At 39.3% G+C, this 17500-nt stretch overlaps 2 protein-coding genes across 2 annotated transcripts in view; one reads left to right on the top strand and one right to left on the bottom strand.

Moving 5' to 3' along the window:
- The window catches only part of pole (polymerase (DNA directed), epsilon), a 34344-nt gene extending 32156 nt beyond the window's left edge, over nucleotides 1-2188 (top strand). The window contains exons 46-49 of the mRNA XM_058375566.1: nucleotides 180-380; nucleotides 465-590; nucleotides 827-916; nucleotides 1731-2188. Of these exons, the coding sequence (XP_058231549.1) occupies nucleotides 180-380; nucleotides 465-590; nucleotides 827-916; nucleotides 1731-1832 (519 nt within the window). The 3' untranslated portion in view covers nucleotides 1833-2188. The remainder of the gene's footprint in view (nucleotides 1-179; nucleotides 381-464; nucleotides 591-826; nucleotides 917-1730) is intronic.
- Nucleotides 2189-6390: 4202 nt separating this feature from the next.
- Nucleotides 6391-17500, bottom strand: part of p2rx2 (purinergic receptor P2X, ligand-gated ion channel, 2) — a 13283-nt gene continuing 2173 nt past the window's right edge. Inside the window, exons 2-12 of the mRNA XM_058375378.1 lie at nucleotides 14359-14494; nucleotides 14140-14211; nucleotides 13906-13981; nucleotides 12863-12959; nucleotides 12703-12783; nucleotides 11876-12014; nucleotides 10014-10144; nucleotides 8457-8547; nucleotides 7458-7523; nucleotides 7302-7379; nucleotides 6391-6768 (exon numbers count right to left, since the gene is read on the bottom strand). Coding sequence (XP_058231361.1) covers nucleotides 6673-6768; nucleotides 7302-7379; nucleotides 7458-7523; nucleotides 8457-8547; nucleotides 10014-10144; nucleotides 11876-12014; nucleotides 12703-12783; nucleotides 12863-12959; nucleotides 13906-13981; nucleotides 14140-14211; nucleotides 14359-14494 — 1063 coding nt within the window. The 3' untranslated portion in view covers nucleotides 6391-6672. The remainder of the gene's footprint in view (nucleotides 6769-7301; nucleotides 7380-7457; nucleotides 7524-8456; nucleotides 8548-10013; nucleotides 10145-11875; nucleotides 12015-12702; nucleotides 12784-12862; nucleotides 12960-13905; nucleotides 13982-14139; nucleotides 14212-14358; nucleotides 14495-17500) is intronic.

The raw sequence follows: 17500 nt of genomic DNA, 5'->3' as shown, positions 1-17500 counted from the left end.
GCTCACACACACACACACTGATTATTATAATAAAGGTTAATGTCATCTACCTTTTCTTTAATTTGTCCTTTATTTAAATTAATATTCATATTCTTTTCATTCATTTCATTTTTCATCATCTTGTAGCTGTGGTCTGTGTTAACAGTATTAACCCTGCTGCGTAAAAAATCCGCCCCAAGGTTCTGTCGCTGGACGCTAACATAGTGAACCAGATGAACAAGCTGAAGCGGGATCTCTTGCGCTTGGTGGACGTCGGGGAGTTCTCCGAGGAAGCTCAGTTCCGCGACCCCTGCAACTCCTACGTCCTGCCGGAGGTCATCTGTCACCAGTGCAACTTCTGCCGTGACCTTGACCTCTGCAAGGACCCCTCCGTCACCCAGGTCCGTACGCTGTACTCACGGATGACCTTATATACAGGAAACGTTGACTGAGGTACTGATTTGATATTTCTGGTACGTCTATAGGACGGTACGGTTCTGCCGCAGTGGTTCTGCTCCAACTGCCAGGCTCAGTACGACACCGAATCCATAGAGATGGCTCTTGTGGAGGCTCTGCAGAAAAAGCTGATGAGTTACACGCTGCAGGACCTGGTGAGAGAGAGACCGTCATGAGTATATGAGACCATGAGGGATCAGATTGTCATTAATAACATTATCAGGGTGCAGAAGCTGGAGCTCAGCTTGCTGAGCCACTCAATATGTATTCCTTATGTACTTAAGCATTCAGTGAGATGGGAGTACTACGCTGCATTAGGAACATTTCGCAGGTGTATTAGTGCTTATTTGGATTCTAGCTGGTGATGTGACGTGCTTTAATCCGTGTACAGGAGTGCGCTAAATGCAGAGGGGTGAAGGAAGCCAACATGCCTCTGTACTGCAGCTGCGCAGGAGACTTCAAGCTCACCTTCAGCACAAAGGTTACAATCTTCACTATTCACAACATTACTGTGTAATATCACATCAGAATTACTATACAGCGACCAGGCATAACATTATGACCACTGAGAGGTGCCGTGAACAACACTGATGATCTCCTGTTAGTGGGTGGGATATATTAGAGGCAGCAAGTGAACATTTTGTCCTCAAAGTTGATAAGCAGGAAAAATGGACGAGCGTAAGGATTTGAGCAAGTTTGATAACGAAGGGCCGAATTGTGATGACCACTGGATCAGAGCATCTCCAGAACTGCAGCTCTTGTGGGGTGTTCCCGGTCTGCGGTGGTCAGAATCTATCAAAAGTGGTCCAAGGAAGGAACAGTGGTGAACCGGCGACAGGGTCATGGGCGGCCAAGGCTCATTGATGCACGTGGGGAGTGAAGGCTGGCCCGTGTGATCCGATCCAACAGACGAGCTACTGTTGATCAAAGTTAACGCTGGTTCTGATAGAAAGGTGTCAGAATACACAGTGCATGATGGGTCAGGGCTGTTTTGGCAGCAAACAGGAGATAAACACGATATTAGGCAGGTGGTCATAATGTTATGCCTGGTCAGTGTATATTTAGTACCATTTAACATTTTTAACATAGACTTTTTCTTAATCACATTACTGCTTTCCTGTTGGTTATATATTCAGCTATATTATATATATTTAGGCTCATCATCATCAAGAAACTTACCGTCTCTCAGATTTTATTGGCTAAAGCTCAAAGGGCTTCCTGTTTACTGTGTGAAAGGCATGAAAGCAAATGCTTTGGTTTATGCTGATCAGAGTTTTTCCTTTTGTGGTGTTCAGAGCTTCACCGAGCAGGTCGACGTGTTCCGAAGCATCGCCGCACATTACAACATGAACTTCCTGCTGGAGACCATCGACTGGATCCTGAGGATGAACAGTTAGTGTCATCACACAGAATCTGTGTGTCTGTGATGGAACACATGCAGCGTGAACACAGAATTTGTGTGTGTATGTATGTGTCTCTCTCTGTGTGTGTGTGTGTATGTATGTGTCTCTCTCTGTGTGTGTGTGTGCGCGTGCGTGTGTGTGTGTAATGATCAGAACTGATCTATGATTATGTAGAGATTTTTGTACAAACTTTTTTCTAATGATTTTTTTCCGAACATGTTTTGTATTAAGATGTATTTAGGAACAGTGTTTATCTAAACAGTCGGAGTGGATATGGGGTGTTTATGGTGTGGATTGAATATTTTTGCACTTAAATAAAAAATAAAACCATGGGTTGGATTGTTCACTTGTATGAGCATGAGTTTTGTTGTCTCTTGCGCTTCCCCTGTTTTCTCCTGTTTTATTTATTAAGGTCAGCAGAGTCACATTTTCGGAGTGGTCCCGCATGTCAACAGCAAGAGGAAAAAAGAAAAGCAGCTGCATCATAATAATAATAATAATAATAATAATAATAATAATAATAGTAATAACAAAAATAATAAACAAAAATAATAAATAACTCGACTAGATAATTAATAATAATAATAATAATAATAATAAGCAAAAATAATAAATAATTCTAATAGATGATTGGTAATATTACCATAATAATAATAACAAAAATTATAATAAACAAAAATAATAAATAATTCTAATGGATGATTGGTAATATTACCATAATAATAATAACAATAATAAAAATAATAAATAAATAATTCTTATAGATTAATATTAGTATAAGAATTAAAATATACTCATATTGTACTAGTATCTGCTCAATTTCAGTTGGAAGTAACTTAGAAAATGACTTCAAAATTTGCTTTGCAAATGGTTAAGGCTCTGGGTTGTTGATCGGAGGACTGGGGTTTAAGCCCCGGCACCACCAAGCTCCACTGTTGGGCAACTGAGCAAGGCCCTTAACCCTCTCTGCTCCAGGGGAGCTGCCCCTGCGCTCTGACCCCACCATCCTCAGCTGGTATATCCGAAGAAAAGCATTTCACTGTGCTGTAATATATGTGTGGCCATAATAAAGGCTTCATGACTTCTGTTCTTCTTCTTCTGTGACTACAGTTGCACATATTATTCAGATGTTTAAGATCCAAGGGACTGTAGCCAACCTTCCTGGTCAGGGCCGCAATCGGAAAATTGATGATAAATTGAGGAGACAGTTAATATGAATAGTAACCAAAGAGCCCAGAACAACTTCCTAAGAGATTAGAGGTCAGAGTACATCAGTGTCCGATTGCACCATCCGTCTCTGTTTGATCCAAAGTGGACTTAATGGGAGACGACCGAGGAGGACGCCGCTGTTGAAAGCAAATCATTAAAAAAAGCGAGGCTGGAATTTGCCAAAATGCATACTGACAAGCCACAAAGCTTCTGGAAGAAGGTCATTTGGACAAATGAGACAAAACTGGAGCTTTTTGACAAGTCACGTCAGCTCTAGCTTCACAGATGCAAAAATGAAGCATAGATAGAAAAGAAGACTGTACCTACTGTTAAACATGGAGGAGACTCAGTGATGTTCTGGAGCTGCTTTGCTGCATCTGGCACGGGGTGACATCTCAAGACTATCAACTAAAGAGCATTTCTATGTGAAATATCCTACCCAGTGTTAGAAAGCTTGGTCTCAGTCGCAGGTTAGGCTAGGAACAAAACATTGGACTATTCTGAAGTGGCCTTCTATGAGCTCTGATCTAAATCCTATTGAACATCTAGCTGAAACATGCAGTCTGGAGAAGGCACCCTTCAAACCTGAGACAGCTGGAGACAGTTTGCTTACAAAGAGTGGGACAAAATACCTGTGGACAGGTCCAGAAGTCTCATTGAGAGTTACAGAAATCGCTAGATTGCCTCAAAAGGTTGTGGAACAAAATATAAAGTTAAGCCTTTTTTGCCCATTTGTTTCATTTTTTTTAATGCTTCTGTTGAACCACAACTCAAAAGCAATGTCTGATTTTCATTAGTCGTTTTTCAGTACATTTTTTATTCATTATAATTTCAGTGACCATTGTGGGTTTTTCTTTCTTCAGTGGAAGGGCACCAGCAATTTCGTCCACGTGTGTATGCTGAAACCATAATGTCCAGGCGAACACTGTATAATCTTCAGAGTTGTGCCACTTTCCCTTTATCACATTACGGCTTAATTCCTAAAGCATCTCATGAGGTCTAGTTTCAGACCCTGCTTAAATACATCGAGCGGGAAGCTGCAGTAGATGGGAGATATTGCAGGACATAAATAGTAGCCTATCAAGCTGCAGTGACCCTTTTCCAGTGATTTTATTTCATTTTATTTTCGTAGCAGATGTTCAGCATCCTAGCTCGCTTCTTCTCTGGGACGCATTACACTTTGCTCTGCATACATTAGTGCTACTGTGGTGTATCTCAAACATGTTGGTTGGCTTGAGTCTTTCTGTCTGACGTTGTACATCAACCCACAGAATCAAGTCACTAACTTTTATCCTTAAACTATTTCAGGACTTTAAACAGTTTTAGTGACACAATATGAAGTCAGATTTTTGGTGAAGTGTGAACACGGTCTTTGAGCCCTGGAGCAGTCCAGAGTTCAGTTCATTTCATTTCGTTTTATTCGTATATAGCGCTTTTAACAATGGACATTGTCTCAAAACAGCTTTACAGAAGTATAGAAACATAGGGATAAAAATGATAAAGTTTAAAGTTAAGTCACTATTTTATCCCTAATGAGCAAAACCTGAGGAGATGGTGGTGAGGAAAAACTCTGATCCTGAGATGATATGAGGAAGAATCCTTGAAAGGAACCAGGCTCTGAAGGGAACCTCATCCTCATTTGGGTGACACTGGACATGCTGATAGTGTCCTTTTCTACAACAGCAGCCAAGAGCTCTTGAGGAACTAATAGGTCAATGAGTTCATTATAGACTTGGCACTAATTCCTTCCTGCCGAAAAAGCCAATCCCTGGTTCTCTTAAAAAAAAAAAGGCCCAAACTCTTATGGATGAAATGGAGCACCTTACTTACAGACAGACAGACAGACAGATAGACAGATAGACAGATAGACAGATAGACAGATAGATAGATAGATAGATAGATAGATAGATAGATAGATAGATAGATAGACAGACAAGGCTTTTACATGGCTCCATGAAGAGCTTTGAGGTGTGTTAAGGTTGGAGTGGAAGAACTTTAGTGTCCTGCACAGAACCCTGACTCTGATTCTGACTCAACCCCACTGAACACCTTTGGGATGAACTGGAATGCCGACTGAACCCCCAGACCTCCTCATCGCTCTTATAGCTAACTGATCACAAATCCACACAGTTCCGTTCAACCTCTAGTGGAAAACCTTCCCAGAAGAGTGGAGCGCATTATATTATAAAGAATGGACTCCTTAACTCCGTTTGATGATATGAGGAAGAAAGAGGAACCAGGCTCAGAAGGGAACCTCATCCTCATTTGGGTGACACTGATAAAGAACGGAGGAAATGTGGAACTGAGTGTGAACAAACGAGGTGTGATGGCTAGGTGTCCACATATCTTCTGACTGAGTGGTGGATCTGCAAGCAGCTTTAAAAGCTCAAAGGCTTGTACCGAGACCAAGGTTTTCAGTTATTCCTGCAAAGGAGAATATGCATCTACAAAAACGTGGTACGAAAGGAAAATAATTGGAAAATTGGCCAAATAATTTGTGAGAGAATGAAAAGATTTGGGGTTAAAATGGTGTATGGAATTGCGACAAGAGCGAGCATTGGTGACTAGATGTGGGCGTGTCTTACAACGCAACAAAGTTGAGAAACCTTCTAAACATAAATAAATAAATAAAGATGTAAACATTGTCTACTATTTTGCAAAAATGGCGTCTGGAACTGCTCAATCGATCCATGATGTGAAAGGAATACGTCTGTGAAAATGAACCTGCCATTATCAGCCCCGCCTCCGATCAATCAGACCCGAACGTTGAGGTCATCTTCGCAAAACAATCCTTCGTACCGCGCCGATCGTTTTCCTGTTTGGAACGCTGGATGACAGTAAGAGAAAGTGGTAGAAACCAAACCTCTTAAGCACAAACCTGTAGAAAAAGCTCTCTGTCTTGATGTGGGATCTGGTTTCTGTCTGCTGCAGAGGTGTGGTTTTAAGACGGTCTCTTCGGTGGTCGATCCATAAAACCTCAAAAGTGTGAGCATGGGAAAAATCGATTTGCTGCTATTAATCACACTGGGGCATGGGTTGGGAGGATGTAGCAGCGCTTCGCCTCAATCTCATTACCAAAGCTCATCTCACAGGAAGAGCTGCCGTTATCAGATTACGAGAAAGAGAGAGAGACTCTCCGACAAGAACGTTTCACCCTCAGCTTTTCCATCTACGGCAACACTTCTTGGAAATTGAAGGGTCAAGGTTGTCGCTTTCCATTTCTGGATTCAAATCTGACTTGTGTGAGTAGGTGTGAAGAAGAAGACTGAAACATTTGTGCTAAATATCACTTTATAGGAGCTAAAACTTTATTTCCTTGTTTTTCTCCCCTCCCCAACAACCTTAGATTTGGCTTTTATTTACAATATATGCCTAATATTCTACATGTACATCAGATTAACATGAGGGCTGAGGAGTCATCCACATAACAGCCAGATTATTAGTCAGTATTTTAGCTCATATGTAGATTCTGAAAGTCGAAGCAGAAGTCTCTTTGCGGTTCAGCTTGAAGGCGTCTCCAGACTGTGCGTCCGTCGCCTTCGCTTTATCCCCCCCCCCACAAGTCCTTTATGTTGGAAAAGAAAAAAACGCTCATCTCGGCAGACCGGGGTTAAGGGGCGGAGCTTCACAGTGGCACGCCGTCTGAGAGGTCAGAGTGGGTGGAGCCATAGCTGGTGAGAGTGATCTCTGTGACGACCGGTGGGCTGGGGTTCTTCGTAACCTGAGATGAAAAACAGTGACATCATTGTATACACCAAAGACTGAGATTCTGACTGTATTTATTATAGATATAACAAAGTGACACTATCTATCCATCCATCCTCTCTTTATTCATAATTAGGGTCACAGGGATCTGCTGGAGCCTATCCCAGCACACACTGGGGGAAAGGCAGGGATACACCCTGGACAGGTCACCAGTCCATCACAGGGCCACACATAGACAGGCAACCACACACACTCATAGGCAATTTAGAATTACTAATGAACCTAATGTACATGTTTTTGGACTGTGGGAGGAAACCGGAGTACCCGGAGTAAACCCATGCAGGCACGGGGAGAACATGCAAACTCCACACAGAGAGGCCCCCTGCCTGTTTGAACCCCAGATTCAAACCCAGGACCTTCTTACTGTGAGGCAACAGTGCTGACCACTAAACCACCACGCTGCCCGACACTATCTATGTCTTTGGGAGCATCACTGTAGCTTTCCATGTTTACTCCAATGAGGCTCAAGGTCTGAGGTTTTCTACTTACGTCATCAAACTTCTTTCCACTGTAAACCTCGTTCTTATCGATAAACGTCAACATGATCCAATCGCAGATGATGGAGCACTAATAGAGAAAAGGAAGTAGAGATGAAAGATACCACAAAAGCTTGTATATAAGTTCCTAACCCTTTTGGATACTTACTATTCCCACTGAGGTCATGGCAGTGACCGCATTGATGATGGTTGGGATGAGGCTAAATTTTCCTGCCTGGAAAAAACAGAAGCATTTTTAAAAAAATCTAACTAATGGAGGCGATGCAATCTTAGAGCTCTATATGAGCTCTATATTCATTATCCTTAAACACTTCTATAGGAAAATAATCAATGATGAGATTGGGTTACAATTATATTTCTGGCATTTGACACAATCAGACGCCTTTATAGTACATAAGTGCTCTATCAATGAATACATAAACACTGGTCAACAACAGGTCACAGACTTAGGAGACCATCAGCCTAACAACATGATGACCACCTGCTTAATATTGTGTTGGTCCCCCTTTTGCTGCCAAAACAACCCTAACCCGTCGAGGCATGGATCCCTGAAGGTGTGCTGTGGTATCTGGCACCAAGATGTTAACAGCAGGACTTAAAGGATAGTGTTGTTAAATACTGACCACTGCAGTCCGGGAACACCCCACAAGAGCTGCAGGTTTGGAGATGCTCTGATCCAGTCATCTAGCCATCACAATTTGGCCCTTTGTCAAACTCCCTCAAATCCTTACTTTGAGGACAAAATGTTCACTTGCCAAATATATCCCACCCACTATCATGTACTAGTGAAAGTGTGCTTGTAGCTTTACAGCTTTATCTGTTACATTGCACTGACACTGGAGACTCCTTCCATTAATGTTAAATAAACAGAAAACTTAAACACCATATCAGCTGTTACAGAATTGCTGTTACTATGGAAACGATCAGACGTTTATAAAATCAACATCAACATAGCCTTGGAATTACTATCAGCACCTTCTGACCAATTAGATTTGATAATTCAAACTTTCCATACTATATTATTATTATTATTATTATTATTATTATTATTATTATTATTATTATTATTATTTATTTTTTTGTTGTTGTTATTATTATTATTATTATTATTATTATAATAGCAGAGTTTTCAGTAATCTGATCTTACATGGCCGTGTACGATGACGTCCAGACGAATCCCGAACGCTTTTATAAGTGATCTGTACTCCACCCCGTTCTTGTAGTAGTACTTAGCAAACCTGAAAAATAAACCAGAAATATTTAGAGCAAATCCCTGAATAATGTTAAGTGACAATGACATGTATCTCAACCGTTTACACACAAGCTTCCACAAAGCTGCTGCTTTCCTCCTGTTTCCCATTTAACTAGCCATGTTCAGCATTGGGTGTCTTTGTCATGTCTCACTCCACAGCGGAGGTTAATATGAAGCTCATATGCAAGTAGATACTCAGGGTTTAAGAATTTGTAGTGTTTTATAAAGATTTCTGTTTTTCCTTAGCGTACTAGGGGCAATAAACGCTCCAAAAAAAACAAAAATTGTTCATCAACAAACGTTTCTATCTTCAAAGTAAATGCTGATATCGAACCCATTTCTGCTCTCTGAGATGCCTCAAGTGCTTGTTCATCTAAAAAGTGTCTAAAATCTGAAGGTGTTTATCTTCAACCAGTAAAATTCGGTGTAAGGTTCTCCAACAGAGCTAAAAACACACGTCTAAAACACACTGAGAGCCGACAGACTCGTTTTTAGGTCAGACTCACAGCCAGAACATCATTCATTTCTTTACACTGATTGAAAACGTCCCATAAGTCGATTTCCAGTCGTCTGGCAGGATGAAATGAATTGTACTGGGTCAAAAAAAAACAACAAATATTGGTCTATCCTAATATAAATCAGCCCTTGAGTCATTTTTGCACAATTTTAAATGGTCTCATTTTGAAAATTGGACAAATTCTCTATATACTATACATCTAAAGTGGAGAGACTACTGAGAAAATCAACTGGTATTAGCGCAGCTTATTGTTATTTTTAACCCCCCCACAAATGATTGCAAATCATTTTTCAGACAAAATCTGAAGACGACGTTAAAACAGAGAAGGTACTGGTCTGATCTGAGCTCCCAGTAACCGCCCCTATGGGACGAAGCTCATTGTTTCACATCATTTTAAGAAAAAAACAAAATAATTTATGCTCTAAAACATGATGTCCATGAGATTTTAGCGATATCCCATTTGCTGTATCAATGCTCTACACCTTTTTTCCATCCATCCATCCATCCATCCATTTTCTATACCTGCTTTATTCCTAATTAGGGTCACGGGGATCTGCTGGAGCCTATCCCAGCACACATTGGGCGAAGGCAGGGGTACACCCTGGACAGGTCACCAGTCCATCACAGGACCACACATATAGACAGACAACCACACACACTCCTATGGGCAATTTAGAATTACCAATCAACCTAATGTACATGTTTTTGGACTGTGGGAGGAAACCAGAGTACCCAGAGTAAACCCATGGGGAGAACATGCAAACTCCACACAGAAAGGCCCCCTGCCTGTTCGAACCCAGGATTCAAACCCAGAACCTTTTTGCTGTGAAGCAACTGGGTTGGTCACCTGGACCACCAGAGAACATAGAAATAATCCAACAGTTAAACCTATTTAAAGAATCTCCAGAGACTGTTTGAGGAGAGCCATGCCGTACCTGTAGTGGTAACCCGAGCTGGTCAGTGTCTTCCTGAGGTCCAACCTGCGGAACGAGTAAGTAGGAACGCATTCCGACGGATCGACGTCGAAGTCGCAGTTCCAGTTGATAAAAGCTCCGATCACTCCGCCCTGAAGGAGAGGAAAATCAGCTCCAGTGACATAACTGTGACTTATGAAACTGTGAGTTTCATAACTGTAGCTGATGCCATGTCTCTGATAACAGGAACGATTCACAGGAAGTGTCTTAATTCATGTATAAAATATTCAGCTCACATCATACCACCTTCATTACTGTAGATTATTTTCCTAGAACTGCAAGATCTATCTATCTATCTATCTATCTATCTATCTATCTATCTATCTATCTATCTATCTATCTATCTATCTATCCTTCTATCTATCTATCTATCTATCTATCTATCTATCTATCTATCTATCTATCTATCCATTCTTCTATCTATCTATCTATCTATCTATCTATCTATCTATCTATCTATCTATCTATCTATCTATCTATCCTTCCATCCATCCATCCATCCATCCATCCATCCATCCATTCTTCTATCTATCTATCTATCTATCTATCTATCTATCTATCTATCTATCTATCTATCTATCTATCTATCTATCTATCTATCTATCTATCCATCCATCCATCCATCCTTCTATCTATCTATCTATCTATCTATCTATCTATCTATCTATCTATCTATCTATCTATCTATCTATCTATCTATCCATCCATCCATCCATCCATCTATCTATCTATCTATCTATCTATCTATCTATCTATCTATCTATCTATCTATCTATCTATCTATCTATCTATCTATCTATCTGTCTGTCTGTCTGTCTGTCTGTCTGTCTGTCTATCCATCCATCCATCCATCCATCCATCCTTCTATCTATCTATCTATCTATCTATCTATCTATCTATCTATCTATCTATCTATCTATCCATCCATCCATCCTTCTATCTATCTATCTATCTATCTATCTATCTATCTATCTATCTATCTATCTATCTATCTATCTATCTATCTATCCTTCCATCCTTCTATCTATCTATCTATCTATCTATCTATCTATCTATCTATCTATCTATCTATCTACCCATCCATCCATCCATCCATCCATCCATCCATCTATCTATCTATCTATCTATCTATCTATCTATCTATCTATCTATCTATCTATCTATCTATCTATCTATCTATCTATCCATCCATCCTTCTATCTATCTATCTATCTATCTATCTATCTATCTATCTATCTATCTATCTATCTATCTATCTATCTATCTATCTATCCATCCTTCTATCTATCTATCTATCTATCTATCTATCTATCTATCTATCTATCTATCTATCTATCTATCTATCTATCTATCCATCCATCCATCCTTCTATCTATCTATCTATCTATCTATCTATCTATCTATCTATCTATCTATCTATCTATCTATCTATCTATCTATCTATCTATCTATCTATCCATCCATTTTTTATTTGAAGCACCCTTTTTCCTGTTATAAATCTGTTATGACATCATGATGTTCTGTTATTCGTGTTGTGTCTCACCTCATCACCTGACTGTTGATTATTTTCCTATAACAGCACACCCCCAAGTTCCTGTTCCTGTTATCACTTATGCTACATTAGCTTTACTCAGTCGATGTGTGTTAAGTAAAGATGTTTATGTGAATTGTTAACTTGTCTGAATCACAGGTTTGTTTCCTTTTACAAACAGCTCCACTGACTTTCCCCTTAGTTAACCTCCTGAATTTCTTCACAAAGCAAACGTTTTATCCGTAGCTCTTGTCCAATCTTCTCCAGAATGTTCCATTAAGTGCTAACTCACAGTTTTGCAGAGTTCGCTGAACTTCTCTCGGGCCTGATCGGCGATGTAGCCCAGTCTGAACACGGGGCAGTAGGGGTTGGTCTCGGGGTGGTAATGACACCGCATGAGCTTCTTCGGCTTCCTTGGTTTGATGTTCACCCTTCATCGATGGAGAAAGTTTAGGGTTTTTTTAAATTATTTTAATGCCAGATGTTACACCGATCATGCATAACATTATGACCACCTGCCTAATATTGTGTTGGTCCCCCTTTTTGCTGCTAAAACAGCCCTGACCTGTCGAGGCATGGACTCCACTAGATCCCTAAAGGTGTGCTGTGGCACAAGATGGTAGCAGCAGATCCTAACTTACAGGATTTAAAGGATACTTTTGATAGCTAGTGACCACTGCAATCCCCACAAGAGCTGCAGTTTTGGAGATGCTCTGATTCAGTGGTCTAGCCATCACAGTTTGGCCCTTCGTCAAATCCTTACGCTTGTCCATTTTTCCTGCTTCTAACACATCAACTTTGAGGACAAATTGTTCACTTGCTGCCTAATATATCCCACCCACTAACCGGTGGCATGATGAGGAGATCATCAGTCTTATTCACGGCACCTCTCACTGGTCATAATGTTATGCCTGATCGTTAATCTTCACTGGTATTGAGTGCTTTGTCTCCCCAGGAGTGTGTGTTTTTTCCAGAATATTCTACAAGACGTGATCGGCTATATTCACGTATCCTGGAAGCACCACGTCTTCACAAGACTTCGTATTCTATGGGTTGGTGGTCATGGTGTAATGATTAGCGAGCTAGCTAATGGCTATTATGGGACTTAAGGAGATTCACCTGAGCACTTTGAACTTTGGGAAGTGGATGGAGTTCCTGATGAAGACGGTGAAGTTGATGGCTTCTTCCAGAGGTGGCTCTCTGTGGGTTCAAAACAAAGCACAGACTTATTTAATTGTGTTTTTGTTTGTTTGTTTTGAACAATAGACGACAGACTTACATCTCTGCAGCGCTCTCCTCGATCGGACACCAGGTCCTGATCTCGCAGGTTTTAAAGGTGTAGTTGTAGTAAGGCACACAGTGACCTGTTCTCTGACCTGTGATTAATGGACATGGTTAATCAAACAGTACACTCTTAGAGGAATAAAGGAGGGTTCCTTGGAAGTTCTTGAGATAGCTGAAGGCCCTGTATTTAATTTCTACTTTCTAAGAACCTTTGACAAGTTTCCTTAAACCAAAGAGATCTTTCTTTAAAATTATACTTTTTTATGGTACTGCATTATGTCATGATGCTACAGGTTTTGTTTTCTTTTTTGGTTTGTTTGTTTGTTTGTTTGTTTGTTTGTTTACAGAGCCATGGTTCTCACAGTGGGTTCCTGGTATCCTCAGAGAGACGTTAAACATAACCGGAGAGTCCATGATATTTGTATTTTGTTATAGTGGAAATCATAGCAAATTATTTTCAGATTAATTTTATTCACCACTGAGTTATTTTTAGTTATTAAAAAATTAATAATTAAAAAATTTAGGATGTTTGGAAAATGTGTGGAAAAACATTTTTGTGACTTTAAGAAGTGGGCAAAATATAATTGTTTATAATTTAATAATAATAATAATAATAATAATAATAATATCAGGCATTGTAATAATAATAATAATAATAATAATAATAATAATAATTATTATTATTATTATTATTATTATTATTATTATTATTATTATTATTATTATTATTATTATGATGCCTGGTATTTCTGAATATGAATCAGAGGTCTGAAAGAGGTGAAAAGAATTTTTATATATATTATATTATATTCAATTTTAGATCAATTCTGATATATCGATCCATCCATCCATTTTTCCACACAAGTTTGCAGGGAATCCGGATCCCAGGTGGCATGGGGCACAAGGCAGAGGACATCTTGGACAGGGGAGGTGGGGGGGCAACACATTGCAGGGTGCAATCACACACATGCACACACACACACACACACACATACACACACAAAATGGGAGTCAGGAAATCGAGCCTTGAATCCTCACCGTGGCTGTCAAAGTCCAGTTCACCCGGGATGCAGTCAGCATCTGATGTGCAGTTTGCATCTGGGATGCTGAAATGCTGAATAAACACACACACACACACACACACAAAGCAGTAAGTAGCATGAGAACACAAGTGGTGTGTGTCCAGGGCTTAAAATCACACAAAGGCATAAATGTCTTGACTTCATAGCTGCTCTGAACTATACACTTGTGTGTGTGTGTGTGTGTGTTTACCTCAGCACAGGTGCCCTGTCTTTGATTGTGTGTCACCTCCCTCCTCAGTATCGTACTAATGACATCACCACCCTGGGAAATAAAACACTTTAATACTTCTGATAAAGTACAATAGAGTTAGGAATATATATATATTTAGGTCTCACACACATGCATAAAAACAAGCTGGGGAAACAAGCTGTGTGTGTGTGTGTGTGTGTTTTCTCTCCTCTCTCTCACCTCAGAAGGCTTGGCGTACTCGGTCGTGTCCCGTACGCTGTCTCCTAGGATGGCCACTCCTCTCATCTCAGTGTAGACGGAACTTTCTGGACGGTCCTCAGTTTCCTGATAAGCCTTCTGGCTGATGAACACATACCTGCGCACAGGAAGCGTAGGCCATGAATAACGAGCTAAATACGCTCTTAATGAGACGTGAAAGCCCATAGACCTCATGCTGCTACAGTATACGGTCACTTTACATTCCATTATTATCCATTTATTGGTACAGAAGGATCTGTGAGACGACTGCATAGCGGCTACGAACAGACTGTCCCTCACTGGCATCAATTTCTTCTCTTTCTTGAAGTTAACAAATGAAACAAAACAACACACACACACACACACACACAACTCACTGTGTTACAGATAAACCACAAAATTGTATCTCTCTTGTATCTCTCAGGGTCTCTCAGAAAGACCTGTGTTAAAGGAGAATTTCACTAGCTAGTGCTAGACGAGCTTTTGTGGTTAAAAAGTATACAATCTTTTTATTTTTCTAAGAAATGACTGATCGTATTGCTAGATAAGAGCCTTCTTCCTCGGCTGGGACTCGTTTAGAGTACGTTGCCTCACGGACGTGCACTTTTTAACCACAAAAGCTCATCTACAAGTCCACTATATGGAGAAAAATCTCAATAAACATCTTGGATGAGCTAGTGCTAGACCGCCACACTACATACTGTAAAAGAGTCCCAGCCGAGGAAGAAGGCTCTTATCTAGCAAAACCATTGGTCATTTCCTTAGAAAAATAAAAGGATTGTATACTTTTTAACCACGAAAGCTCGTCTAGCACTAGCTCTGGGATGTGACTCTCCTCCCTAGATGTATGAACAGCTGATAAGAACAACGTCTGAAGCACTACTTCTTCCTGAAATACTTCAATCAGGACATCCCATTCTGTGTGCTTTTCTTGCTCTATTTCCTTCAACAGACCTTTTACACTGATAATGTTCTTAGCCCGTGACACAGGGAACCAGTTTCAGGAAGGATTTATTGCTGTAAATTGCTGTAAATGTCCTGAACTGTACTGACGCTGACACTGGAGACTCCTGCCATTAAGACTAAAGGAGTTCTCTTAAGCACCATTTTACTGAAAGGTTCTTCACGGATTTCCTGGAAGCTTTATTTTTGGTTAATTATGTTGTATGGATTTCGGAAGGAAGTGGAACAGTAAGATTACAGGGTGAAGAGGTGAAAAAGGTACAGGAGTTTAAGTACTTGGGGTCAACAGTCCAGAGTAATGGAGAGTGTGGGAAAGAGGTGAAGAAGGCAGGTGGGAATGGGTGGAGAAAGGTGTCGGGAGTTTCTGTGTGATAGGAAAATATCGGCGAGAATCGAGGGGAAGGTGTACAAGACAGTGGTGAGACCGGCCATGCTGTATGGTTTAGAGGCAGTATCACTGAGGAAGACACAGGAAGCAGAGCTGAAGATGTTGAGGTTCTCTTTGGGAGTGAGACGGTTGGACAGGATTAGGAACGAGTACATCAGAGGGATGTTATTGTTGATCTTTCGGCTGCTCCCTACATGTGTGAGGGTCACCACAGCCCTTCCTGACGCAACCCTCCCATTTTATCTGGGCTTTGGACGGCCACTGCATCCAGTGGCTTGGACACTGGCTGGAAATCGAACCCGGGCCTTCCACATGGTAGGAAGAGAAACCTACCACTGAGCCCCACTTTACTGAAGTGAAATAAAAACCCCTATGATTTATGAACACTAACAATAATAATTAAAACATTCATTGACCTGCATAAATGCCTGTTGATTTAAGACAGAATTTATATGATGTTCATTTCCCCGTTATTATCGTCAGCCACCAAATAATGAATAAGTACTGAATAAATTCAGTATTATTAGAATACATAACACTAGCTGCTAAGCTGCGACTTCATGTTTCCGAAGGGGACATTATTAAATGCTGTAACTGTGCACTCTCCTCTCCGGTTAGCAGAACTACTACGAGAGGGTCTGATGGCGTTCATTATATTTCCTTATCATGATATTACATCATACACTCTCACCTTTCCTTCCCGAGAAATAGAACTGCACTGCAGCTGATTAACCCTTTCATGCACACGGGGCTCAGGATGTTGTTAGGAAAATATAATGTGTGTATCAGCTCCAGATCGCAGGAGATAACTGTAACTGAACACAAATTATTATTCTATTATCATCATGCTCCATTTTTACGAACTGTCTACACAAAATCCTAAATTAATGAAGTGATTAAGTGGAAAAATCTATTTTTTTTTTGTTACCTTTGCATCATGTGCCAGTCTGAAACTGTACATTTTTGTATTTTTGAAGAAAATTGGTGTGTAGTCATTATTATTATCATAATTATTATTATTATTTTATTTTATTTTATTTTATTTTATTTTATTTTATTTTTAATTTATTGATTTACTTATTTATTTTTATTCATTCATTTATTTATTTATTTTTATTTATTTATTTAATTTTTAAGATATTTTCTAGCATTTTGCTTAGCATTATATATGAATGTTTGTCTTGGCAAATTTATTTGTTATTTTGCCAGGCATATTTTAATCTGTTTTCTTTGTGTAAATATAATAATAATAATAATAATAAATGTAAATGAGAAAAAAATAAAATAATAATAATAATAATAATAATAATAATAATAATAATAATACAAATTATTAAACTCAATTACATAATTCCTTGACGTTATTCGCTAAATTAATTTATATAAATTCTGTATATTTGACTTCCTTTACCGGGTTAGATTTAATATTATTTTGCAAATATCAATATGTATTTTTAGACAAAATTCAGCTACGTTTTTTTTTTTGCATAATGTTGAGGTTTTGAGCTCTGTTAATTACATTAAATAAATATTTTAAATCAACGTGTTTTTATTCATGCAAAATTAAACAATTTAACTCACGTTTGAGTCAATTTTTAAAAAAAATTATAATTAATACATAATTTTATTATATATAATTATTAAATTGATTTATATACAAGAACTAAACTACAATATATATTTTTGGTTAAACCAATAAAGACTTTTTTGTGTGGAAATGATTTCCATGCTTTTCTTGAGTTGATCTTATTCTAATAAAATATAAAAGGTTAA

Source organism: Hemibagrus wyckioides, linkage group LG22 (genome assembly GCF_019097595.1).
Source record: "Hemibagrus wyckioides isolate EC202008001 linkage group LG22, SWU_Hwy_1.0, whole genome shotgun sequence".
Lineage (NCBI taxonomy): Eukaryota > Metazoa > Chordata > Actinopteri > Siluriformes > Bagridae > Hemibagrus > Hemibagrus wyckioides.
The sequence above is the reverse complement of the archived record's forward strand: the minus strand, read 5'-3'. Positions and strand labels throughout refer to the sequence as shown.